The 26,339-nt window shown below is 44.1% G+C and overlaps 1 protein-coding gene across 22 annotated transcripts in view; it reads right to left on the bottom strand.

The window, feature by feature from the left end:
- Nucleotides 1–26,339, bottom strand: part of PARD3 (par-3 family cell polarity regulator) — an 804,135-nt gene that overhangs the window by 607,458 nt on the left and 170,338 nt on the right. For 20 of the 22 annotated variants that reach the window (XM_037010348.2, XM_037010345.2, XM_037010349.2 and 17 more), the window contains exon 2: nt 23,613–23,714. The exons of 1 other annotated variant lie outside the window; for it this stretch is intronic. In XM_037010348.2, the coding sequence (XP_036866243.1) occupies nt 23,613–23,714 (102 nt within the window). Of the gene's footprint in view, nt 1–1,042; nt 2,120–23,612; nt 23,715–26,339 lie in introns of those variants that run through there. One more of the 22 variants, XM_073228953.1, reaches the window with a different exon arrangement.

Genomic DNA, 26,339 nt, shown 5'->3' with positions numbered 1-26,339 from the left:
CTACAGGTTATTCATAAACTAGCCAAATAAATATTACATATTTGAGCTAAATTTGGATTATAAGAAGGAAGCAGTTCTAAGGCATTTATCTGTGATGTAAAAGCACAATTCATCACCCAGCAAGTAGACAGATACCGAAACTAATTCTGAATGGACAGCGGAAACAGCCATTCTATCAAAAGACCACCAGGGGGCACACATAGCCCAAGACTCCTGCCCAAAAATAAATTACAAAGGGGGGAAAAAAACACATTTTAAGTGTGATGTTTTACTTTTTACCTTTTGATGATGTTTTTGTCTACGAAAAATAGCTCCAAAAATATTAAGAAAAGGAATCGTTTCATTTCTAATAGAAAATACTGTTAAAAGGCATGCAGGTATTATTTCAACAACCTAAAGTTACATATTCGACACAGAAACAGTAAAACATCAAGCACACAGCCAAAATATAAATGTATATTTCCATTCTGTAGCCCCGAAGGAGTTTCTAGGAAAAATATGTTTAATTCCAAACAGTCCTATGGAAGAATATTCCTGTGAAATGATGTAAACACTGATTTGCTTTCATTTTAGTATTTTGTTTATACATAAAAACCAACTAATCCCTTCAGCAAGATGCTTGGGTAACATGAGGGTCCTCATTAAAACACATTATTTTTGCTTGTCCTGACCTCTCAGGCTGCCACTCTCCCAGTGAGGGTGTACTTTTCTCCTTACTAAACAAAACTTGTCTTCTATCTTAAAAAAAAAAAAATTATTTTGGTTGACAACTTCACATTAGTAATCATTATCTTCTGGTAACATTATGACTGTTGTGTTGTGACACAGAGTACTTTAAACCCATGTATGTAATAAGTGAATAAACATAGACACAAACAAATAATAAACATCCACACATGAACTGATGGCACCAAAAACATCAGTATGTTCTTGAAGCTAAAAAATAATGTTCAAATTCATCAAGAACACTTTCAAAGGGACACAATGTGTTATTTTTCAACTCCAAAGGAAAATTAAAGGGGCTAGAAATTTCTGTACCAACCTGCCTTTTGCTGACTCCTGAAGTGGCTCTTTTGAGGTTCAATGACCTAGAAAACCTCAGCGCTTTCACGGAATCCTTCCGACAGGTACCAGAAAAGGAGTAATAATACCTCTTTGCAGGTTTCCTCCTCACTCCGTCTGCCATCTCCATCCATTAGAGAAAGGTAAAACGCACAGAGACTAGGATTCCAAAGCTAAGCACAAAATAAAATGGTCAAATAAGTAGCCCCCCAAACCAGATATTCAAGCTGTGTTTTGCTCAGTCCTCTAGAAAGGGTAACAAATTGAAAACAGGTGGGAAATACAGAACAGAATCCATTCCACAGAAGTAACCTCTGAGGCCACACAAACTCTGCACACGGCAGCCTGGATTTCAGGCTCACCCGGGAGACAGGGGCAGGCTCTCCACCAGCAAATGGAAGCAACCAGTTGAACAGGCCAGGGGTGGTTCTTCAGGAGCAGGAAGGATGTGAGTAAACACAACAGTTCAGAGACAGCCCTTTAACTCATTCCTTGCCAAACAGAAGGCTATAGGACAGGTCAAATCATAATTCCTACTTCAAAACAGGAGTCTTCTGAGCAGGACTATTTTTTTAAGTTCCTTGAGCATTCTCTCCATCTAGTGGATGAGAAACAGAGTGATCAAATACTCAAATGTATACCTTTTACAAAACTATAGGACCAAATATTCACAGGAAAATTGATCAGGAGTCTAGAACACCTCTCCTCTGTCTCAGAAAAAAGAGGGAGGGTGTTTTTATGTCCTTTCAAAGATAACAGAGCATCTTTCCTCCACTTTCTCTCAGGTCTATCTGAACAAGGCTAAGTATGAGGAGAGAGATGAAAATAAGATCTAAGAAAACAGAGAACTAGGATTCTAGTGAATATTAGATGCTATGAATATCTGCACCACAATTATTACTCACAGTATTATCAATACTACAGTCTCACAAAACTCAATGCTTTAGGACCCCCACAGGCCTAACCCAAAGATTGAAAAGGAGTACATTCAAGGTAATATTTTTTAAGTTTGCTAATAATCTTAAGATTTTGCGATGTTTTCGCAAGCAGCATGCATTTTTTTAAAAAAACACACACATTAAAGAAACTACATAACTTAAGAAACTATATAATCAGACATTAGCCTATACCAAAATACCTAGCTGATAAATAATACAAACACAGGAATTTTAAAGGTGACAATACTTAACAAAGAGCTATGTATTGCAGCACTGTTTAAATTGTTAGCCCAGACTCCAGTGAAGTACAGAAATAGAGTAAGCTTTTGGAAACTCTCACAGTGATTTGACAGAATCAGTTTATGTCTGTTGACTCTAATTACAGATGGAATAAAAGCAAGCAAAATGGAAGCCAATTTTTCCTTGTAATTAATTTACACTGCATTTTTACAAAAATATTAGTCTGCGACAGATTGGAGAAAGAAGACAAAGTTAGTCCTTCACCAAGATTTCACCATGACAGACTGACAAGCAGCACTTAATTGAAGTAGAATATCTTTACCTAAGACTCCTTTCTAGGAGAGAGGTAAAGTCAGACTGGCACCAGGGAACATTTGTGATCTGGAAGCTGACCTGAACACACGTCCTAGCTACCTAGCCTGAATATCCCCACCTACAAATGGAATATTTCTTGCTTTAAAAGAGCTTGGTATTACTTTAATTTACACTAAGGAAAAAAAGAAATAACCAACTTATAGAACATGGAATAACACCAAGCAGAAACAGTTTTACTGTTCTCATCTTCCCATTTTACACTGGATCCTAAAAGTGAGCATTCCCTGTTCATTTCAATATCTCAAGTTCTGTCTGGAATGGAATACATGCTCAGTCAACATGTCTGGGCTGAATTAAAGAAAATGCTGCTGCTACAGAAATATAGATGCAGCTTTGTTTCACTGTTAAGTTGCTAGAACGGAGAAAACTCTACACATTACTGTTAATAAAAATGTCTCAGAAGTCATTATTTGACTGTCCCCTTAAAGAAGTGTGCCTTACCAACTTTTTTTAAGAAAGTCAGTTAAGCAATATCCTAGATGTCCCAATTCAAGAAATATCATAAGTCTGAAACACAGGACACAGATTCCACAATTCCTCATTCAAAGTGAATTTCTGGTTTTACACTATGTGTTTTACACTATGTGATTATAAAAAATCAGCTCCTCCTGGATAGCAGTCAAGCGCTTTCCAACTTAAGGTCTGTAACATTTAAAAATTCTGAGGTTTCTGAGTGCTGGTTTTCTGTACATATCTTAGAAATAATACTACCACTGGCTCATGACTGAGTAGGTAATCTCCCTGCACTGTCTCTTTCTAGCCTTTTAAACTCTGTTGTTTTTCTCAAAAATCTAAATTTTATGTTAATCTCGTTCAGATGTTTTGATTCAGGAGAACTTAAGAAGTTCCTTTTTCCACACTTCATAATGCGTACTTTCCAATTAAAATTTAATAGTGTTTTCCATCACAGTCAAGGTAAATATTAAGTCAAGGGTGTGCACCATCAGAGGAACCAACAAAGATTATTAGGTTGGAATCACTGCAAATTTTTGCCACGTGGAACATTATTTGTTGCATCCCTTTAAATTCCATCTATTCTCTGTAGTGGTAATTTCTAAATTTGTATCCCCAACTCTCATCTTTCCTGTGAGCTTCAGACTTGTATATCCTAATTAACAAAGGAGGATGTCCTCCACTTCGGCAACCACCAATCTGTTCTCTGTATCTATGACCTTGGTGTGGTCTTTTTATGTATGTGTTTGTGCACTTTCTTTTTTAGATTCAACATAAAAGAGGGATCATACTTTGTCTTCCTGTCTGATTTATTTCACTTAGCATAGTGCCCTCAAAGTCCATCTATGTTGTTGAAAATGACAAGCTTTTCACTCCATTTTATGGCTGAGTAATATTCTATTGTGTATATACCACAATTTATTTATCCATTCATCCATCAATGGACACTTAGGTTGTCTCCATATCTTGACTATTGCAAATAATGCTACAATGGACATGAGGGTGCAGATATCTTTTCAAATTAATGTTTTCATTTTCTTCATAAAGATACTCAGAGGTGGAATTGCTGGATCATATGGTATTTCTAGTTTTAATTTTTTGAGGAACCTCCACACTGCTTTCCACAGTGGCTTCACCAATTTACATTCCCACCAACAGTGTAGGAGGGTTCCCTTTTCTCTACATCCTCACCAACACTTATGTTCTTTTTGATGATGGCCCTTCTAACAGGTATGAGGTGACATTACATTATGGTTTTGCTTTGTATTTCCCTAATGATCAGGTATGTTGAGCATCTTTTCATGTACCTGTTAACCATCTATATGTCTTCTTTAGAAAGATGTCTATTCAGATCTTCTGCCAATTTCTTCATCAGATTTATTGTTTTGTTTTTCACTATTGAGCTATATGAGTTTTTATGTATTTTGCGTATCAGCCCCTTATCAAATATTTGATTTGCAATTACTTCCTTCCATTCAGTAGGTTGCCTTTTCATTTTGTTGATGGTTCCCTTTGCTGTGCAGAAGCTTTTCAGTCTAATGTAACCCCAAAAAGATTTGGGTTTTATATTTTGACAGTATAATAGGATTAAGAGTACAGGCTCTACCTGTTTTGCTCTTCTACTATAAAATCAGGAGAAAAAAAACATGGCACCCTCTACATGATTTCTATCTTTTATGAATAACTGTCAATAAATGAATGGGATGATCTTGTTTATGTCATGTAATTACTTCTCCAAATTTATTCAGAAAATATTAATGAAGAAGAAAATAACAGTCATTTACCTTCCTCCATTTTTTTCCTTGTGTGACAGTAATAGCTTATTCCCTACCTGAAAAGTTGAGTTTTACATGTTTTACTCAAGATATAAGAGAAAACAAAACTCAAGCCAAATGTTTTAAAACACATAAGAAGCAGCTTTTGATAGCATTTATTCTGGAGTACATATTTTGAGACGTGCTGTTTTTCTGGAGAATTGTCATGTTGACCAGGTAGTATTTTAAAACTGTAAACAAGGCTTACTTTTTTTTCTCTCCAGCTTTACTTAGATGCAATTGACACACTATATTGTGTAAGTTTAAGGTATACACTGTTACCTAATATCTGCATCACATCACATAATTAACGTTCCTTCTTTGTGGTGGGAACATTTAAGATCTTCTATTTTAGCAACTTTTAAAGATATGATACAGTATCTTTTTGAACTACTCAGCCATTGATGGGCACTAGGTTATATCTTGGCTATTATGAATAATGCCTTAGTCACCATGGGAGTGTAGATATCTCTTTGAGATACTGATTTCATTTTCTCTGCATATATACCCAGAAGTGGAACTGCTGGCTCATATGGTACTTTCAATTTTTTGAGGAACCTCTATACTGTTTTCCATAGCAGCTACACAAATTTACATTCCCCCCAACACTGCATGAGGGTTCCCTTTTCTCTACATACTCAACAATACTTGTTATTTCTTGTCTTTTTGATGACAGCCATCTAACAGGTATGAGGTAGTATCTCACTGTAGTTCTGACTGGCATCTCCCAGATAATTCGTGAGGTGGAGCACCTTTCCGCGGGCCTGTTGGCCATCTGCATGTCTTCTTCGGAGAAATGCCTATTCAGATCCCCTGCCCAATTTTAATCAGATTCTTTGTTTGCTTTCAATTTTTATTATTTTGGATATTAACCCCTTATCAGATATACGGTTTGCAAACGTTTTCTCCCCTTCCATAGGTTGCCTTTTCATTTTTTCGATGGTTTCACTTTGCTGACAAGAAACTTTTTAATTTGTTGTAGTCCTATTTATTTTTGCTTTTGTTGCCTTTACTTTTCATGTCAAGTTTTTCGTTTTTTGTTTTGTGTTGCTTTTTAATAATACTGTCCTTGCTGGGTCACAAACACTAAACATCAAAACTGAGATACTTATTTCTTTTCTGTTTTAGAAGAATATGGATATTGATAGTGTATCGGGCATCCTCAAATTCTAAGGATGCAGAAAATAATGTATTTCTTTCAACAACTATTACTGAGCACTCATGTACCAAGCTCTCTTCAAATTGGTAGGAATGTAAAAATAAGCAAATGAAAATGAGTATCTACAGAAATTCATTGTATAAAACAATGACCTAAGATAGCCTGGCTTATTTGTTTGTTCTTAAATCATCAAAAACCAGCATTAGAAGAATTAATAAACAGCCTAATTCAGTGATGGTGGCGGGCATTGTGGTGACCAACAGTGATGACAGCAGAGACCATGTCCTGGGGCCTTATTTTTGCCGAGCACAATGCTGAAACCTTAACATAAATTCTCAGGTTTAAACTTAAATTTAACACCACCTTATGAAGTAGATGCAATCATTGTCCTACGCAGAGAGAAGGGAAACTGAGATTAGAGAGATTAAATTTGCTGAAGCTTATAGAATAAAGAAGTCATGGAACCAGGATTCAAACACAGACAACATGGGTTCTGAGCCCTCCATTCCCAATGCCCATCACCATGGAAGCAATGCAAAAGCGAAGTGCAGCAAACCAAGGCGCCAAGCGCCAGGTTACAGTTCATGTAGCTGAGAGGGAGAGACCATCCCCCACTTCTCCTGACCCAACAGGCCACCAAGACAAGCGGAGTCTGACTGTTCTCCTAGCAAGGCTGACATATGCAGGCTGTTCCCCAACTTCAGAACTCCTGTTGCTTACGAGGAGCCCTTCCACTCAGTGAGCTCATACAGGAACCAGGGCCCCCCTCCACCCGCGTCGGCTAACATCCCTCGTCTCCATCACCTCTTCCACACCTGGCCCTGCACCCCCGACCCACCCACCCACAAACTGGTGAGCCGTGGGCAAACCAGTGTCCACAGAATATTTAAATGTTGGGAAATAATCCCTTTGAATTAATTAGTTAGCCACTTAATGCTCTACCTGGCATTTAATTTAAATATTTTCTTCTTTAGAGCCCAACCAAAATCTATTTAGGAGGAAATTAATCCAGTCATCTAGTTACTGAAGTCTATTTATACAAATTATTTCAATTCCAGGTTTTCAAACTCTTTAAGTCACTCCTTCCCTAATTCATATTGAAGTTAAAAAAGATGTTTCTATACTAAGAACTGTCTGATAATGCTTCCTTCATATTAGAATTAGGCAGAAGAAGAATTACAGAGACATTAAAAGATGGGAAGTAAAAAAAAAAACACAGTTGAACACACTCTCCACCCTCCATGATAACTAGTGACATTTTCCAGTCTGTCCCTTCAAACATTTTTCAATGTACATAACTATTTCTGCTAAAATTAGTCCATATTCCTTTTGTTGCCTTGGCCTAATTTTTCACAAATTTATATCCACATCATTGATTTATCTGTGCTTCATTCCAAATATCCAACTGCCTAAATGATACCTCCACACCCAACCCCACTAAACCCAGACAGAACCACTGATCTCCCCACCACCACATCCGGCCCTCTGCAGCACTCCCTGCCTTGCCAAATTTCCCACCATCAGATTTTACTATAAAATCACTCTCACATCTCCCTACAACCCTCGTCCCCACCTGGCCCAGCCTCCGTCCTCCTACCACAACATCTGGCCTCCCTGCAGCCTGCCACCTGCCCCCTCCTTCTTCACCGGGCAGCCAGGAAAACATTCTCAAATGTAAATCTGAGCACCTAACACCATCTTCATTTTCACTTAGCCGTCCTTATGTCAACCTGACCGTAGTGTTTTAGGCAGGCTGAACTTGGCTGCCCTGAACTTGGTCAGGACACCTTGTGGCCTCTCCTACAGGGCTGTTCCTGTTCCTCAGAACCATCATCTGTTAGTGATCCTACATTTAATTTCTGTGATGGTTCGATTCTTACTTTCACAATGGACCAACCATAAGGCCCAAGACAGCAGGAACTGTGCCTACTTTTGTAAAAAAGCACTGAGCTCAATGCCTGGCACATAGAGGTGCTCAGTAAATTGGCTCAATTTACTAAAAATAAGACTAAAAGTCTTATTGTCTTTCAGAGGAAATAATTACACGTTCTGTCTTTTAAATGATTATTATTATTTGGCACCCTAGTTTGAAGCAATTCTCCCACATATTTAGGAATAACTAAAATAGTGTAGTTGAAATAAGGACAACTTACTTATTTCAGTTATCACTGCTTTTCCCAAGCACATAATGTACTTAATTTCTTTAGTGTGAACTACAGTCGTTACACATTTAGCATCAGAAGCCTTCCTTCACTCAGTGTGTTTGCTTTGTTCAGTTTTGTTTTTACAACTTGACAGTCTAAGGAAAGTACTATGTAACATGCACAAATCAGTATCCTTGACAATAACGTATAAAATGGGTCCTGATGCATTTAATCTTCCTGTGGCTCTTTTCTGTCTTTTTACAGCTCACCCAACTTGTTTTTAAGATCCTATAAGTTTTAGGGTTAAAGAAATTCAGGCATCTTTGAAAATTCTAATGACCAAAGGTACGTCTCTATGAAACTTCAGTCCCTATTAGTAGTAAGAATACCCTTAAAACAAAAAAGCATCATACCCTATATATGGACAAAGTCCTCAAAAAGATAAAAAGGAAATTAGCCCAGAACTCCCGCCTGCCCCTCCCTCTAGATACGGACATTCTCAAAATAATTAAGGCCACGCTGCAATTCAGTGTTTTAATCTTGACAAGGAGGGAATTTAAATCTCAAAACTTTCTCTTATTAGGCACACACATAGCTATGCAAGAAGTAAGGAGAAAAACAGAGTCTGAAAGGAAATTAAAATTAGATTTGTGTCAATAATCAGCTGTTAACTCTCACTGTAATTTAAGCAACCATCCAGTTCTTCACAGAGTAGCAGCATTTTAATAGTGTTTCAAGAACTCTTTTCAATGTCACCAAATAAACTCATTTTAACAATCCTTATGCCAGATATAACACCATGCTCTGCATTCTCATCTACAAATTGTGTAGATTCTGACTATCTCCAGCAGAAAAACAACACAGTGCACCTCTCCACATTACCAATAACCAGGGCACAGAATCTAAAACACTCTTTCTAAAGTATATACTACATACAGGTTCCACAAATAAACAAACACACCTTTAACACCATTGCTGGACACTGGGACACTGATTTTTTTCTAATGACTTGATGCCAAGACAAATAAAATAATGATTTCCATTTGGGTAATAGAAAAAGTAACATCTAAAACAGTAGAAAATTGTCAACTTTTAAAATTAACATTTTCCTTACCTGAAAATTGTGGCATGAATCTACTTCAAAAGCAAAATTTATTACAACACGTTTTAGCAATATTGGCATAAAATGTCTGACAGGGCAACAGTATTATTAACATAATAAAAAAATTACAACAGTTTGTAGGTTAGAAGCCACCAACAAATGATGAAAATGTGTGACATACGCCTCTTTGCTAGCTTTAACCCAAAATGTGGAAATCAGTGCTTGCCTATGATTCCAATAAATTTTAAGTTTTTTTTTCTCAACATGCTTATAACTGAAGACACTGGCCAGACTGTCCCCCTAGAAAATCCCAGGTTCTTTCCAACAAGCAGCATCCAACAGTCTCCATAAAATGCCTCTCTGGGCCAGGATTTTAGTCTAAAGTCTTCAAACTCGTACAAACTCTTCAAAAAGAACTTAAATTACTATTCCATTCTGCCCTTCCTCCACCAAGAGCAAGAAACAGAGAGTGGAAGGTATTTCCCAAGGTCATCACCAAAACAGAACACACATGACTCATCCGTGGTCAGAACAAAACTGCATCCAAGTATGACATAGGAAATGCTGGATACTGCATCCAGGCCACCCTCAGCACCAAAGATGTGAGAGAGACAATGACATGTGTAGACAGAGACTGGCTTCTTGAGGATCACCCAAACCCAAGTTCTTGGTCAGTTATGCCTAAAATCTCTGTTTATGTCCCTGCAATCAGTCTTGGGTGACTGGCATGCAGAGAGCAATGAATGTCAAATACTTGTATTCTGTAGTCTATTTGGAAATTTCTAAACTTACTGTAGTACACAAAGGGAATGATAATAGCAATCTAGCCTGTTCAGGAAAGCTGAGGGAAGATTCGCTGAAATAATAAATAATAAAGACAAACTAGAAAGAACTTCAGACCAAATGCAGCTCAGCACTTGGGAAAGATCATGCAGACAGATGCATTAGAGCTGTTCTAAAGGGTGCTGAAGAGAACATGGAAACCATTTCCGTTTGTCATAACCTGGCAAATGTCAACTGAGTAAACTGAGCATCCGATACTAAGAGGAAACAGACACATGATAGCACTGAGCTCTGGTTCTCTGCTCCCTTCCTGGAAAGCAGCAATGTGGAAAAGGGACAAACAGAGAGGGGCACATTTTTATTCCCAAAGCAGATCTAGAACATTTTAGATCTTACATAATCAAACCTACTCCAAGAACCCAAGGCAACCCACACTAACACTGTTCTAAGTAAATCTAAGTAACTCCTGGTCATTGGAATCATACAGGCACCAAAAGAAAACTTTTTCAGGGTTATGCACTTAATAAGAAAAATCGGGCCTAAATTGGTACTTCAATTTTCTTTTGCTGTCATTTAATGAGAGGGCCTCTTAATCCTTATTCACCTGTATTAAAAAAATTTGTTCATGATTTACAAATCCAATGACCAGATATAAAATCACACATTTGAGAGAATTTTCACCATAACAGACAGATGACAAGACTGTTAAAGTCATGGTTTCAAAGTTTAGTGCGTCTAAATACTATGTGGAAGATTTATAAAATGCAGGTGCCCAGACCTGCCTTGGAGATCCTATTTCCCTAGGCTAAGTATCTGCATCTTAAACATGTGCCCAGGGGATTTATTTAAATGAGGACATTTTTTTTAAAAGAGGAATTTGATTATTCAGAAGAGCTATAATGCTCTTCTTAACCTAAAAAGCAAAACAGGTGTCAAGATTCTTACTCAGAGTAGCTGCCAAAAATAGCTGAAAACACTCCAATATGATTAAATCCACATCAGATTTCAGATTTCAGAGCCACACAACTCCTCAGTCTGAATAATACATCTAACAATACCTGTGAACTGGGGTATTGAGATTTGGCATAATTAGTTACATTTTTTACAGATACCATTGAAAAATGGGTCATCTGAGAAGCTCATTTAAAAATTTAAATTAATTTACATGTATATATTTAAATATATCTGAACAAATAAAACAATGATTTAAAAGTTATTTCAGTCTGTGCTACATTGTACTCTAGCATTTTTCTACCTGGAAACTGAAATTAATCTGCATGATATAAAACTGTACATGAAGGGTCCCCACCAGTAAGATGGCAAACTTCCGGCTTCTTTTCGGGATCCTTGATTCCCGCCGGTGCCACCTGAAGCCCAAGCCCAATCGCCTCTCGCCCCCCTCCCAATCCCAGCACCTAGCCAACAGCCAACAGCCCCGTAGAAGTAATACCACAATCACCCTATGCCCTTTCCTATGTGACCCAGCACCTTTCCCTAATAAAGCAGAACTCTCCGGTGAATTGCTGCTCTGTGTCGCTCCATTCCTTTCATTGGTGCCGAAAACCGGGAGACAGGACACCCCAACTGGGCCCCGTCTTCCCCACAACACCAGCAGCAGCTTGCCCTCGTCCTTTTTTCCGGCGCTGGCTCATCACACTCACCACTCCTCTCTGGCCTTTAGGTAAGTTTTCCCCCCGGGGTGGGCCACTCTTCTCCGAGCTATCGCAGTGCCATTGACCATGATCGTCTGGCAAGGCCCTGACGCTCGGGGACGAGGAGGGAATGCTCCCCGCCTCAGGCCTTCACAGCTGCGGCAGACCCTCAGGCCCCTCCTCCAAAAGCCATAAACCCCCGCCTCAGCTGAAACTTTTTAAGCAAAATTTCCCCGGGGTGGGCCACTCTTCCCCGAGCTATCGCAGTGCCATTGAACGTGATCGTCCAGCAAGGCCCTGACGCTCGGGGACGAGGAGGGAACGCTCCCCGCCTCAGGCCTTCACGGCTGCGGCGGACCCTCAGGCCCCTCCTCCAAAAGCCATAAACCCCTGCCTCAGCTGAAACTTTTTAAGCAAAATTTCCCCAGGGTGGGCCACTCTTCTCCAAGCTATCGCAGTGCCATTGACCGTGATCATTCGGCAAGGCCCTGAAGCTCGGGGACGAGAGGGAACTCTCCCCGCCTCAGGCCTTCACGGCTGCGGTGGACCCTCAGGCCCCTCCTCCGACAACCATAAATCCCCGCCTCAGGCCTTCACGGCTGCGGCAGACGCTCAGGCCCCTCCTCCAAAAGCCATAAACCCCCGCCTCAGCTGAAACTTTTTAAGCAAAATTTCCCCGGGGTGGGCCACTCTTCCCCGAGCTATCGCAGTGCCATTGAACGTGATCGTCCAGCAAGGCCCTGACGCTCGGGGACGAGGAGGGAACGCTCCCCGCCTCAGGCCTTCACGGCTGCGGCGGACCCTCAGGCCCCTCCTCCAAAAGCCATAAACCCCTGCCTCAGCTGAAACTTTTTAAGCAAAATTTCCCCAGGGTGGGCCACTCTTCTCCAAGCTATCGCAGTGCCATTGACCGTGATCATTCGGCAAGGCCCTGAAGCTCGGGGACGAGAGGGAACTCTCCCCGCCTCAGGCCTTCACGGCTGCGGTGGACCCTCAGGCCCCTCCTCCGACAACCATAAATCCCCGCCTCAGGCCTTCACGGCTGCGGCAGACGCTCAGGCCCCTCCTCCAAAAGCCATAAACCCCCGCCTCAGCTGAAACTTTTTAAGCAAAATTTCCCTGGGGTGGGCCACTCTTCCCCGAGCTATCGCAGTGCCATTGACCGTGATCGTCCAGCAAGGCCCTGACGCTCGGGGACGAGGAGGGAACGCTCCCCGCCTCAGGCCTTCACGGCTGCGGCGGACCCTCAGGTCCCTCCTCCAAAAGCCATAAACCCCTGCCTCAGCTGAAACTTTTTAAGCAAAATTTCCCCAGGGTGGGCCACTCTTCTCCGAGCTATCGCAGTGCCATTGACCGTGATCGTTCGGCAAGGCCCTGATGCTCGGGGACGAGAGGGAACTCTCCCCGCCTCAGGCCTTCACGGCTGCGGTGGACCCTCAGGCCCCTCCTCCGACAACCATAAATCCCCGCCTCAGGCCTTCACGGCTGCAGCAGACCCTCAGGCCCCTCCTCTGACAGCCATAAATCCCCGCCTCAGGCCTTCACAGCTGCAGCAGACTCTCAGGCCCCCCCCTCCAACAGCCATAAACGAGGCGACTCCTTTGCAGATGAGAACGCTCCCTTTCCCGCCCCCCTCCTCCTTCTGTTCCGTCCGCCGAAATTTGTTCAGTATGCCGAAAATGCCTAGCGCTAGGTACCTCGTGACTCCGGCACTCTGCCTTCTTAGGGAAGTCTGGGTGACGACACACACTTCCCAAGAAATTCCGACTCGTATACGAGTTTCTGCAGACCACCAAGGATCATCGGGGACGCCCTTTGTCTCCTTGTGGTCTGCTTCCAGTCCGAGGATCTCCGTTTGTCTTCCCCTGTTTGTCTCCTTCTCTGTCCTTTAGCCATGGGAGCCTCCTCATCCCTCCCTGAAACTTCACCTCTTGAATGCCTGCTTAAGCATCTGGCTACCCTCTCCCTGACGCCTGATATAAAACCAAAACTTCTCCGTAAATATTGCTCCCAAGATTGGCCGACATACCCCCTAGACAATAACAACCAATGGCCTGCAGGGGGAACTCTTGATCCTAACATCACTCGCAATCTCTTTAACTACTGCCAGCGCCTGAAAAAATGGAAGGAGATTCCCTATATAGAAGTTTTTCGCCTCCTAGCTCAAAATCCCAGCCTCTGCACCACCTGCTCCCCGCCCCAAGTTCTCCTAGCCTGCAAGCCATCTCCCTCCCCTCCACACACTCCCAGTCCCTCTTCAATTACCTTTGACCCGGCCAACGAGCCTCTGCCATACAGACTTCCCCCTTTGGCCCCTCCCCCTCCTATAACCCCTCCACCCTCCGCCGATGCTGCTGCCACTTTCCCCATGGCAGAAGCCTCCCGTCCTCTCCCTTCCCATTCTTCTCCTACAACAGCCCCTCCCCCTTCCTCTACCTCCGCCACCGCTGCCTCTTTCCCCTCGGCAGAAGCCTCCCGTCCTCTCCCTTCTCCTTTTTCTCCTACAACAGCCCCTCCCCCCTCCTCTACCGCGCCGCCGCCGCCTCCACCCCCGCAAAAGCCTCCCATCCTCTCCCTTCCCCCTCCTCCACCATCTCTTCCTGCCCCTCACCACCTCCTCCTCCATCCCCCTCACCTTCCTCCCTCCCGCAAATCGACCCTGAGCCATTCAGCACCCCTCTAAGTTCCAAGAGGCTCGTCCGTCTTTGCCACCTCAGATTCGGTCCCGAGGGCCTCCCAAAATTATCGTGGCTTTGCCCCCATAACCTGTTTCCCCCGCACAGATAGAGCCAGAACCCTTCAGTCCCCCTCAGACTCAGTCCCGAGGGCCTCGCAAAATTATCGCCCCGCTCCGGGAAGTAGCAGGATCCGAAGGCATCGTGCGCGTTCACGTCCCTTTCTCCTTAGGAAATTTACCCCAACTAGAGAAACGCCTAGGTTCCTAGTCCACTGATCCCACGACATACATCAGGGAGTTTCAATGGACCCTCCAGTCTTACAGCCTCACGCATCATGACATTTTCATGCTCCTGGCCAACACTCTCCTCCCTGAAGAGCGTAGACGAGCTTGGGACTTCGCCCAAACGCATGCTACCGAAACCCACAGGACTGACCCCACCTGTCCCCCTGGCCCCACTGCTGTCCCCGAACAAGACACACACTGGGATTATGACACCGCCGTGGGTCTCCACTCTCGAGATATTTTTGCCTCCTGCTTAATAGCAGGTCTAAAAAAGGCAGTTCGTAAAGTAGTCAATTTTCAAAAGCTCCAAGACATAATTCAAAACAGAGACGAAACCCCCTCCGAGTTCTTAGACAGACTCACTCAAGCCCTATTACAGTATACCAGCCTAGACCCAGAAACATCTGAAGGAAGACAGGTCCTTATGACATACTTCCTAGCTCAAAGCTACCCCGACATTAAAGCTAAACTCAAAAAGTTAGAACAGGGCCCCGCTACCCCACAGACTGACATCCTAACAGTGGCCTTTAAAGTCTTCCATAACCGGGAGGAGGAGAAAGAACGCCGTAAACAAAAAGCTGATCGGGCCAATTTCCAGATGTTGGCCCAGCTGATAAAACCACAAACTGGGCACCCCTCTACAGACAAGCCACCCGCAGGAGCTTGTTTCAAGTGCGGAAAAGAGGAACATTGGTCAAGGGCATGCCCCTCCCCCAGATCTCCTACCACCCCATGCCCCAGATGCCACAAAAAGGGCCACTCCCGAAGGGGAGGCTGGACGAACAACCCCCATCCTAATCCCGCTGTAGTGGGGCTGGCAGAAGAAGATTGATGGGGCCCAGGGGCTTCTTGCCCGACCATTTCCATCACCAAACAGGAGCCCAGGGTTACTTTAACAGTAGACGGTCGCCCCATCTCCTTCCTCCTAGATACAGGAGCCACCTTCTCAGTCTTGCGAGAATACCAGGGCCCTACCACGCCAGCCATTACTCCTATAGTCGGGGTAGGAGGTAAACAGATTTTCCCATTAACCCCCCACCCTTTTATGCACAATCCTAGACAGTCCCATACCTTTCTCCCACTCCTTCCTAGTTATGCCCCAGTGTCCCATCCCTTTACTAGGACGGGACATCCTTTCCCTCCTCCAGGTTTCTATAACTATATCCACTCCACAGCCCCCAGTACTCCCTTTCTGATGGCCCTCATAGCCGACAACCCCCCTCTACCCAATGAAAGCTCCGGTTCCGCCCTTATACACCCTGTAAATCCCAAAGTTTGGGACATTACAAGCCCCTCAGTGGCCCTATGTCCCCCTGCCTCTATCAAATTACGTGACCCCTCTCAGTATATCTGTCAGGCCCAATACCCCCTAACCACTTCAGCCCTCGTAGGCCTCCAACCCATCATTCAAGATCTCTTAAACAAAAACTACCTCAGACCCACTCACTCCCCATTTAATACTCCCATATTAGCTGTTAAAAAAACCAACGGATCTTTCCGCCTTGTCCAAGACCTTCGCCTAATCAACATGGCCGTTGTCCCTATCCATCCCTTAGTTCCAAATCCATACACGCTTTTATCGCAGATCCCTGCCTCCGCAGCCCACTTCTCGGTCTTAGATCTCAAGGATGCATTTTTTTCTATCCCTCTAGACCCCTCCTCCCAAGATTTTTTTGCCTTCACCTGGACGGACCCATACACCAGACATTCTGTACAACTTACTTGGACAGTTTTGCCACAAGGCTTCCGAGATAGTCCCCATATTTTTGGACAAGTCCTAGCTCAAGACCTCAAACAGTTTCATCATGATCACCCCGAGTCCACTTTATTACAATATGTAGATGATCTTCTGCTCTGCAGTCCCTCGTGGGAACAGTCTCAACTTGACACTGCGCCTCTACTTAACCTTCTAGCTTCCAGAGGTTACCGAGTATCCCCCGTCAAAGCTCAAATCTCTTCCCCTTCTGTCACTTACCTTGGATTCCTTCTGTCTCAACAAAGAAAGTCCATTACCTTAGACAGAAAACGACTCCTCTCTGACCTGCCCATTCCCAAAACCAAGACAGAAATCCTTTCCTTTCTTGGCCTGGCTGGGTATATTAGAGCGTGGATCCCTAACTTCTCCCTGTTGGCAAGACCCCTATACGACCTCAGCAAGGGCCCCCCTGAAGAACCATTATCTTCCTCACCCCGACACTCCTTCATTAAGCTCTGCCAAGCCCTTGTAGAAGCTCCAGCTCTCCATCTCCCTGATTTGTCAAAACCCTTCTCATTATACATTCATGAGAGGTCCAGTCAAGCTCTAGGAGTCCTAGGCCAATATTATGGCCCATCCTTTGCCCCAGTAGCTTATCTCTCCAAGCAATTAGACCCCACAGTTCGGGGATGGACCCCCTGCCTACGGGCATTAGCCGCTGGACAGCTCTTGCAGAAAGAAGCTCATAAACTAACATTCGAGCGCCCCTTACCATTCTGTCCCCACATCACCTAAAAGATCTCTTAACCTACAAAAGTTTACAGACTCTCCCTCCCTCCAGACTCCTGACCTTACTATCCTCTTTCCTCCAAAATCCAAACATTTCTTTCTTCCCCTGCCCGCCCCTGAATCCGGCCACTCTTCTTCCTCTACCCTACTCTCCTCATACTCCCTCGCATGATTGCCTAGAAGCCCTTCACAACTTCCTTCCGTGCCACTCCACGATCTCCGAAGGAGCCCTCTCACACTCCGACCTCATCTGGTTTACTGATGGGTCCTCCTTTAAACATGAGGGCACCCACTACTCAGGATACGCAGTAGTCTCCCTCGAAGATGTCATTGAGGCATGAGCCCTACCCCCTGGTACAATCAATCAGCAGGCTGAACTCATTGCAGCCAGCAGAGCTTGCACTCTGGCCCGGGACACGTCTCTCACATTGTACACTGACTCCAAGTACGTATTCCACATTCTCTTGTCCCACGCGGCAGTATGGAAAGAACGAGGCCTCCTCACCACAAAAGGGAATTCCATAACTAATTCAGCCTTAATTACTAAACTTCTAGAGGCTTCACAACTCCCACACCGACTAGGCATAGTCCACTGCAAATCACATCAAAAGGATGACTCCCCCATTGCAAGAGGTAACAACAAAGCCAACAGAGTAGCCCAGTCAGTTGCCCTATCAGAAAACACACCAGACAACAATCCGTCTGCCCTTGCGGTTTTAGCCTTATCACAAGACGCCCTCTGCTCCCAGGACAGAGTCTCTCTTCCACCTCTTACATGACCTGTTCCATCCCAGCCCCCAATCCTTGATCCATTTTTTACAATCTTTTTTTCCTCTCTCTCCTGAAGACAAAACCCGACTTAACCAAATCACCTGCAAGTGCACCATCTGCCAACGCACTAACCCTAATACCCCCCTCAAAGCCCGACCCTTCCCGGCTCATCAAGCAAGGGGTAATGTCCCCGCTGCAGATTGGCAAATAGACTTCACTAACATGCCCCCTGTACGACGTACCAGATACCTACTCGTGCTAGTAGATACATTTTCAGGATGGGTCGAAGCTTTCCCCACCACTAACAAACGAGCGTCCGTGGTTGCCTCTATCCTCCTCACCCAGATCTTTCCTAGGTTCGGGATGCCCACTTCCCTCCAATCAGATAATGGCCCTGAGTTCACTGCCCAAATTATCCAGAACCTCTCCAAGTCGCTCTGGCTCCCCTGGCATTTACATTGTCCTTATCGACCACAAGCTTCAGGACAAGTAGAAAGAGCCAATAGGACTCTAAAAGACATCCTGACCAAACTATCTCTAGAACTACACCTTGACTGGGTTCGCTTACTTCCCTTAGCTCTACTCCGCATTCGAGCCCTCCCAAAGAAACCTTCCTTCTTGTCGCCCTTTGAGATCATGTACGGCCGCCCAATTCTAACCCTGGGGCTCCCTTCCCACAAAGGACCAATTCCTCCCAATATAGCCCTTCCACTACTCTCTCTCCTCTGCACTGAATTGTGGAAATATCAGGATTGACTCCTTCCTGATCCATCCGCCTCCCAAAATCCTCCTGTCTTACAGCCCAGCCAACTAGTGTTTTATAAGCCACCAGAGGATCAGCCCTCTCTCACCCGGAAATGGGAAGGTCCACACCCAGTTATTCTCTGCACCCCCTCGGCCGCCAAGCGCTCACTGCCTGGTAACTCTGTCACCCCTTGGATTCATATCTCCAGGTTGAAACCAAATACCCAAGACCCACCTTCTCTGGACACCCAAGACCCATCAGTCACAATCCAGAGTCCTTCGGATACAGCCCAAGATGCTGTCCACTCTACCACGCCTCATCCCTCTGATCCCTTGAAGCTCCGCATCTCCCGTGCACCCCCTTTGCCATCCATACCCGAATCATGACTTTTTCCTCCTTTACTGCTCTCTCGCTTTTTTCCCTCATTCCTATTGTCTTCCCCGCCGCCCCACCCTCCTTTGTATGGCGATTCAAAGTCAGGCAGACTTACACACAGCATCAAACAAAAGTTACTGCCCTCATTGCCACATCAGACTGCCCTCTGAAAGGCTGCTCTGAGCCTTTGTACCTCCACTTTCCTCCCTCCACTGAAGTATTCATTTACAGCTACCTTTATTCTCCCTACCTCTGCTTCCTCTATGACCAAAGACAAGCCTATTGCAGGAGATGGCAAGACACCTACGGGGGATGTCCCTACTGGTCCTGCACCATTCACTACATGGGTGACTTCCAGTACCCACAGTATTACTCCTCCAACCGTTTCATGAAATATCCCAACGGCTCATTCTCCTTATCAATCCCAGATCCCTAGGACTCTCGATGGGCTGCTGGAATAACAGCCTCAGTTTACTACAAGGGGTCCTCGACCCCCCACGGTACCCTTCATATCTCTCGAGAGTATGTTCCCTCTCGCTCCCAGATCTCTCAAGTTGCATCAGGTATCAGACATTCCGAGAAAGTCATTATCCAAACTCTTGATGGCACCTCTTCATCTTCTTATTCCTCCTAATCTTGGTTACAGCTCATTCAAGACACCACCATCTTTCTCAACCACACCCTCAACACCGCCAATTGTTTCTTGTGCGCATCACTACAGCGCCCACTGCTGGCCGCCGTGCCCCTCAATATTTCCAACTACTCTTTCCATGCAGAAGGACAACCCCTCCGTCCCCTGGCAGACATACCCCTGTGGGAACCAGAATACCCAGATAATCTCACCATCCACCACTGTGTAGGCCCAACTCCACCCCCCTCCAGCGCACTTCACTGCCTGTCTATCTACACCCCTACCTCCGGCTCTAAGACTTTTACACAACCGGGACACTTCTTTTGGTGTAATGGCAGTCTTTTCAACTTACTGCCTCTCAACTCCAATACACCCTGCATTCTCGTTACCCTAATCCCACAGCTTACACTTTATAGCATGGCAGAATTCCTTGAGCTCCAACCTCCCTTGCACTCGCGCACAAAAAGGGCTGCTTTCCTTCCCATCATGGCCGGTATCTCTTTGATCACCTCAGCCATTGGGGTGGGGTTTTCGGGAGGAGCCTTGGGTCACTCTCTATGGGCAGTTAGAGATCTCGACACCAAACTTGAGGGAGCCCTGACATCCACTGCCGATTCCCTAGCCTCTCTCCAAAGACAGGTCACTTCGCTAGCTAAAGTCACCCTTCAAAACCGGCGGGCCCTAGATCTGCTTACAGCCGAGAAGGGCGGCACCTGCATCTTCCTCCGGGAAGAGTGCTGCTATTACATCAACGAATCCGGCATTGTAGAAACTGACATCACCAAACTCACCGACCTTGCCTCCAGTCTCCACTCTGCTTCCAATTCCAACCCATTCTCTTCAATACTAACAAACCCCCTCCTCACCTGGCTCTGGCCCATTGCAGGCCCCATAATAGTCATTCTTCTCGTCTGTCTCTTCTTACCCTGTATAGTAAAGTTCATCAAATCCCAAGTCGGAAAAATCTCTAATCAAGCTTTCAACCAGCTTTTACTCAGGAACTACCAGCTTCTGGCCAAAGAAGATCCCTCACCCTCACGTGACCTCCTCACCACATGCTGAGATGGACCCCTCTCTCCGCTGGAAACTGTTCCTGGAAACAATGGCCGCAGACGCCTGGCTCCTGACACCCATATCCTCTTGGCACCATTGGAATCAACAGGTCCTCAACCTATGGTTACAGGGAACCTTCATTGATTTCCAACCTGAAGAAGTCCACATCTACTCATCCTTACTGTGGGGAGTCCTATCAACCCTTTCCTCCCAATCCTCAAACCCTCACTCCCTTCTCCGCCCCTGTTCAGCAAGAAGCAGTCAGAGAGAAAGCAACGTCCACAAACCCATAGAGGAGAAAGGGGGAAATGAAGGGTCCCCACCAGTAACATGGCATACTTCCGGCATCTTTTCGGGGTCCTCGGTTCCCGCCGGCGCCACCTGAAGCCCAATCACCTCTCACCCCCCTCCCAATCCCAGCACCTAGCCAACAGCCACCAGCCCCGTAGAAGTAACACCACAATCACCCTATGCCCCTTTCTATATAATCCAGCACCTTTCCCTAAGAAAGCGGAACTCTCCGGTGAATTGCTGCTGTGTGTTACTCCTTTCCTTTCAGTACAGACTTGCTACACTTAATAATATCTAAAATTTTTTTCTCAGGCTACAGGATTTTTTAACTTACAGAGGAGATATAAAAAAAGATTCTTTAAAATGTAGATTTACTGTCAAATCCACATAAAAATACAAGGTCTAAAACACAGTTTACTAAGTATCCTATAATTTTAACAAGCAACTGTTTTTAGAAGATTATATGGTTTGCCTTATCCATAGTTTCTGTGTATGAGCTAATAGTTAATTGTGTTGAAAAAAGAATGCATTATTTTCAGTTACTGAATAACAAGTTATCCCAAAGATCTAAACAATAACGCTGGCAACCATAACCTAAGTGATCTTTACAGAACACTCAATCCACCAATGCAGAATGCATGTTCTTTTGAAGGATATGTGGAAGTGCACCAAAAATGCCATATTTGGGCCCTGTAATAGGTCTCAATTCATTTCAAAAGGTTCTTAAAATTCACATTGCTGTATGCCTGCATTTCATTATTCTACCTACTCAAACCATGAGCTATGTTTAGAGTATATGTGCGGATCTACTGTTTAGAGAAAGGATGAGAAATAGTCACCTGTGCTTCATAAACCCAGAAGGTATTAAGCAGGTGCTAAACGTAAATAGCCTGGTCAGCTCAGGGTCCTGAGGGGCACTGACCCTGTGTTCAGCCCCATCAATCCCTTCTCAAACAACAACCCAAAGTTCACAACAGGCTGTTTCAAACAATACACCAGAGCTGGCAATTCACAGAGGCTCCGAAACCAACTCCTAGTCCCTGTACTGGAAGGCAGACAGGCTAAGTGTAAAGAAGGACAGTACGCTCTGGAAGGAAAACCAAAGTCTGTACACAACCAAGAGGAACACAGGTAGAGAGCCAGGCAAGGCCATCACTGAAACTGTCAAGGACAGAAGTGCACAGCCACCTTGGCTACCCACAGCAGCCCACGTGCCCAAGGCCGGGACAGTAACAGTGCAGGTGTGCCATCCAGGCACAGGGAGAGTGGTCTGGGCGGGTGTGGCCATGAAGGCACAGGGCGAGTACCTGAACCTAAACTGACTGTAATTTAAATCCCTAGATGGTACTCTTCCTGTGGATTGCAAGGAAAGGATCTGAGAGTCACCCTATTCTGCACTCAGTGAAAAACCCAGAAAGGAGAAATGGCTCCAGAAGAAATAGCAGAAAATCATAACCGGGCAGAAAAGTTCTGCATTTTTGACACCATCTGCTGGTCCTGACTAGTTACACGGGACCAACCCACCATGGCAGGTGCTAATGAATCAGATGTCCTTGAATTTCCACAATATTTATACCTGAAAATTCTCACCTGAAGATTTCAATAGAACATATAAGAAGACACCCACCAGTTCTGAGTCACTCTGCTTATCATCAGGAATGTCACAGTGTGAAAGATGCAAGGGCTGCACTCACCCAGCTCCTAGCCAAACCAGGGAGCAGAAGGGAGGGTGAGGACAGGGCTAGGAATAAGACTCCAGATGGAACCAGGGGGCGTTGGGATGATTTACCTTCCTTCAACCCAGGCTGGAAGCTCCCTGGTTAACCTACCCAGGGCGGTTACCCAGCCATGATGATGGAACTGTGTATGCTTCTGTAATGTCATTAAAGTCAGAGGCAGCCCAGGGCATGGCCAGAGCCCGCCCAAGCCGTGGCCCCTCATGACTATAAAGAAGGTACCGACTTCTATATGCAGAGCCAAGTACTCTGCCATAAATTCTTACAAGTCTGAGAGTCACTCCTCCTCCTCCTTCCTTCAAAGAGCGCAGACAAAAGGGCAGGTACACACCAACAGTGACGTGCTGTAGGGGGCCACATTCACAAGGCCAGAATCACAGATGACACAGAAAAGCCCCACGAGCAGCCTGAGGAATGGCTGGCTTTCTGAAGGCCAAGCACATACAGGGAAGGACGCCCAGCATGCTCATTCTGTAGCCAGGCAATGCTTCGCACAGGCCAGCTGTTGGGGTCAGAATTCAGTGACCTTGTGTGTCACATATGGAAACACTGATCATAACAACACACCTGAGTTGCCAAGAAAGATATTATATTTGGTTAAAATAGAGGGAAAAAAGTTGCCATTGCAAAATTCCAAAACTTAACTATTAAGTCCCATGTACCAAGAAATCATTATACCCCAAGGTTCAGGGTCATGAAGATTCACAATACTTACTACAAAACAAACATGCCTGTGAGCAGTCCAATGTTCTCAAACAAGAGTGGAAGTACTCCCACCTACCCACTCCCTCCCAGTCTTCACCAAAGGCATTCACAGCAGGTTCCCCAGACTTGAACTCACTCTGTCTTTATCATCTGCTACGTCGCAGAGGATATCATCAAGATCTAGAATTCCTCCATCTCCATGTTCAAGTCGGTGCACCTGTATCCAGTAGTTTGGATCCTATAGAAAAAAAAACAGAAACACCGAATACAGCAGGTTAGCATCACCAACAGGAAATGCAACAATTTAAACTGTGATAATTTCCTGCCCATGGAAAGGAATCAACTGTATCAACAATACTGCAATTGACTGAAGGTTCAGGTAGCCCCTATCTTAGCTGTTGAGCCTATTTTCCTTTTCTTGTGTGACAGATGTGTTCTTTGGCTTTGGCTCAGCTGCTGATACAGTTACGACAGGAAATGCAGAAACCAGCAAAACTCACTGCATAAGGAATACTGATTTCTCTAAAGTATGCTGAGCTTCCCATTGTCCAATATGAAATACATATTAATCCTCTCAATCCAATCTGTGGAGATACTCTAGTAAGCCAGCAATACAAATGCATGTCTGAAAAATTCAGATCACAGGCTATCTGAAAAAAAGGTGGTTGCATGCCCCGGTAGCTCAAAGTTACTCCTACACACACATCTACATACAGCAACACAGAAGAATGTTAACAAGACCGCAAGTGAACAAAGCAATCTCAGAAAATGTGTGTGTGGTTTGAGTCTATTTTTGTAAAGACCAACTCACATATATGTGCAACTCACTGTATATGTGCATTCAAAGTGTCCCAGAAAATACACAAAATTTGCAGTTTTTATCTCTGAGGAGTGGAACTGGGCTCATTTTAAATTTTATTCACTTTTACCCAGGATATGTATATATGTGTGTGTGCACGTGTGTATATGAACATAAACACATATACACATGCATCATATACACATCCTATAATGTAAAACCATGCTTTAAAATTATATGAAGAGTATATAGCTGTTTTTTAAACTTCTACAATCATTCTCATTTGTATACTCAAATGAAAATATACTAACTTTAGCTTTTTCCATTAGCTACTAAATTATGCACAACACAAAATTACTAGTAAAAAATTCAACTCAAGTTAACACCCCAAGACAGGGTGTTAGGTTCCTAAAAACCACAACAGCATGGAAAATAGTACTCTAAGGTCACCTGGGAGCCTCTGGAAGTTGTTATTTTATTTTTACACATGAAAAAATGATGATACAAAACCTTCTGTTGACCCTACTAGTTACTAAACCAATTTTCCAATTCTCTTTACAGCAAATTATTTTAAAGACCTGTTGTCCTAGATTCCTCTTCACCTGTGACCCTGTTCTAGTCAGGCCTCCTTCCCTACCACACTCCAACAAGTCCACCAAGGTCACCAACAGACTCCATTTTGTCTAATGCAATGGTCCACTCTCAAGACTCACCTTCCTTGTTCTTCCAGCAGAATCTGACACCACCTACTCCTTCAAATACTCTATAAAGATGGCTTATAACCCTTCAACTATCTGCACAAGGCTTATCTGATTTCAAGATCCAGTTGTGCACTCCTGCTTCTACAGGGGTCCTGATTCAAACGCCAGTGACACCAACTTTAGTCATGACAACACTGTGTCAAAGCAATTATCAGGCTGGCATTTATTAAATGCCACTCCATAATATGTACCAAATGGAAACAACTATCCAGAGGGAAAGAAGCCATCAACAATCCCAACAGAGCACACTACACTAAAAAAATCAGATTACACCAGGACACATAAAATGACCTCCTTCCACAAGAGTATAAACACCAGGAAGGATATTTTTGCCACTGAGATATACAATTGAAACAGCAGCCTCTCAGGAGATTTTAATGGCAGCCTTCAACAATACAATTCTCTCTCAATGAACAGAGGACTTGCTGTTATTTGCAAAGGAAGAGTCAAGAATCATCAGGAAAAACTGTTTTCAAACAAACATGACAACAATAAATTTTTAAAAAGAATGCTTCTCATGTGGGATGTGTACATTTAAAATAACAAAAGATTTTGAACACTACAATAATTTTACATATGACAACCAAAAATTGATCACACCCGAGCAAGAAATGAGGAATGAAGTTCATCCATCAAGTAGCTGGAAAGAAGGCTACCAAGAAGCAAATGTTCCAGCCAGCAAGGCTCCCCAAGGATGGGGCCACAGCGAGAGAAAAAACCCAGAGACAAAAAGCCACGGGAAGAATCAGTGCTCCTCACCTGGCCCGATACTGGAGGAAGGGGCGGCAGGAACATTCCCAAGAGAATGAAAGAAAGCAAGATATAAGTGGCAAGGAATGGGGTGCCCACTTTATTCCAGGACACCATGAGAGCATACAGTACAGGAAGAGCCCTAATGAAAGACTGACTCCTATCCCACCTTAAAAGATTTTCTCATACTCCATAAAGAGCATTATCACATTATGGAACAAGATAATGAGCTTTTGTGAGCTGTGCCCTGGGTAATACACAGCCTCTGCTTACTTTATGCCCATGCACATTTCAAGAATAGCTGCAATTAGAAACAGTCCCCTACTCTTGCAGTAATCATGGCATATTGCAATGGTCTGCATCTTGCCAAATATTCAAATTACAGTATATGTGTAAACATAACACTAGAAAAAGACAGCTGAGAATCCCCACTATTCAAAAAATTAACTATTTCCTGTGTGCAAAGCAACTGAATGAGGGCAAAACAACCATCACTGTCCACTGTGAGATATTAAAATTTATGAGATAAGACATAAACAAATAGTTTAAAAGA

This window comes from Manis javanica, chromosome 2 (assembly GCF_040802235.1).
Source record: "Manis javanica isolate MJ-LG chromosome 2, MJ_LKY, whole genome shotgun sequence".
NCBI classification, from domain to species: domain Eukaryota; kingdom Metazoa; phylum Chordata; class Mammalia; order Pholidota; family Manidae; genus Manis; species Manis javanica.
This window is presented reverse-complemented; position numbering and strand designations above follow the sequence as displayed.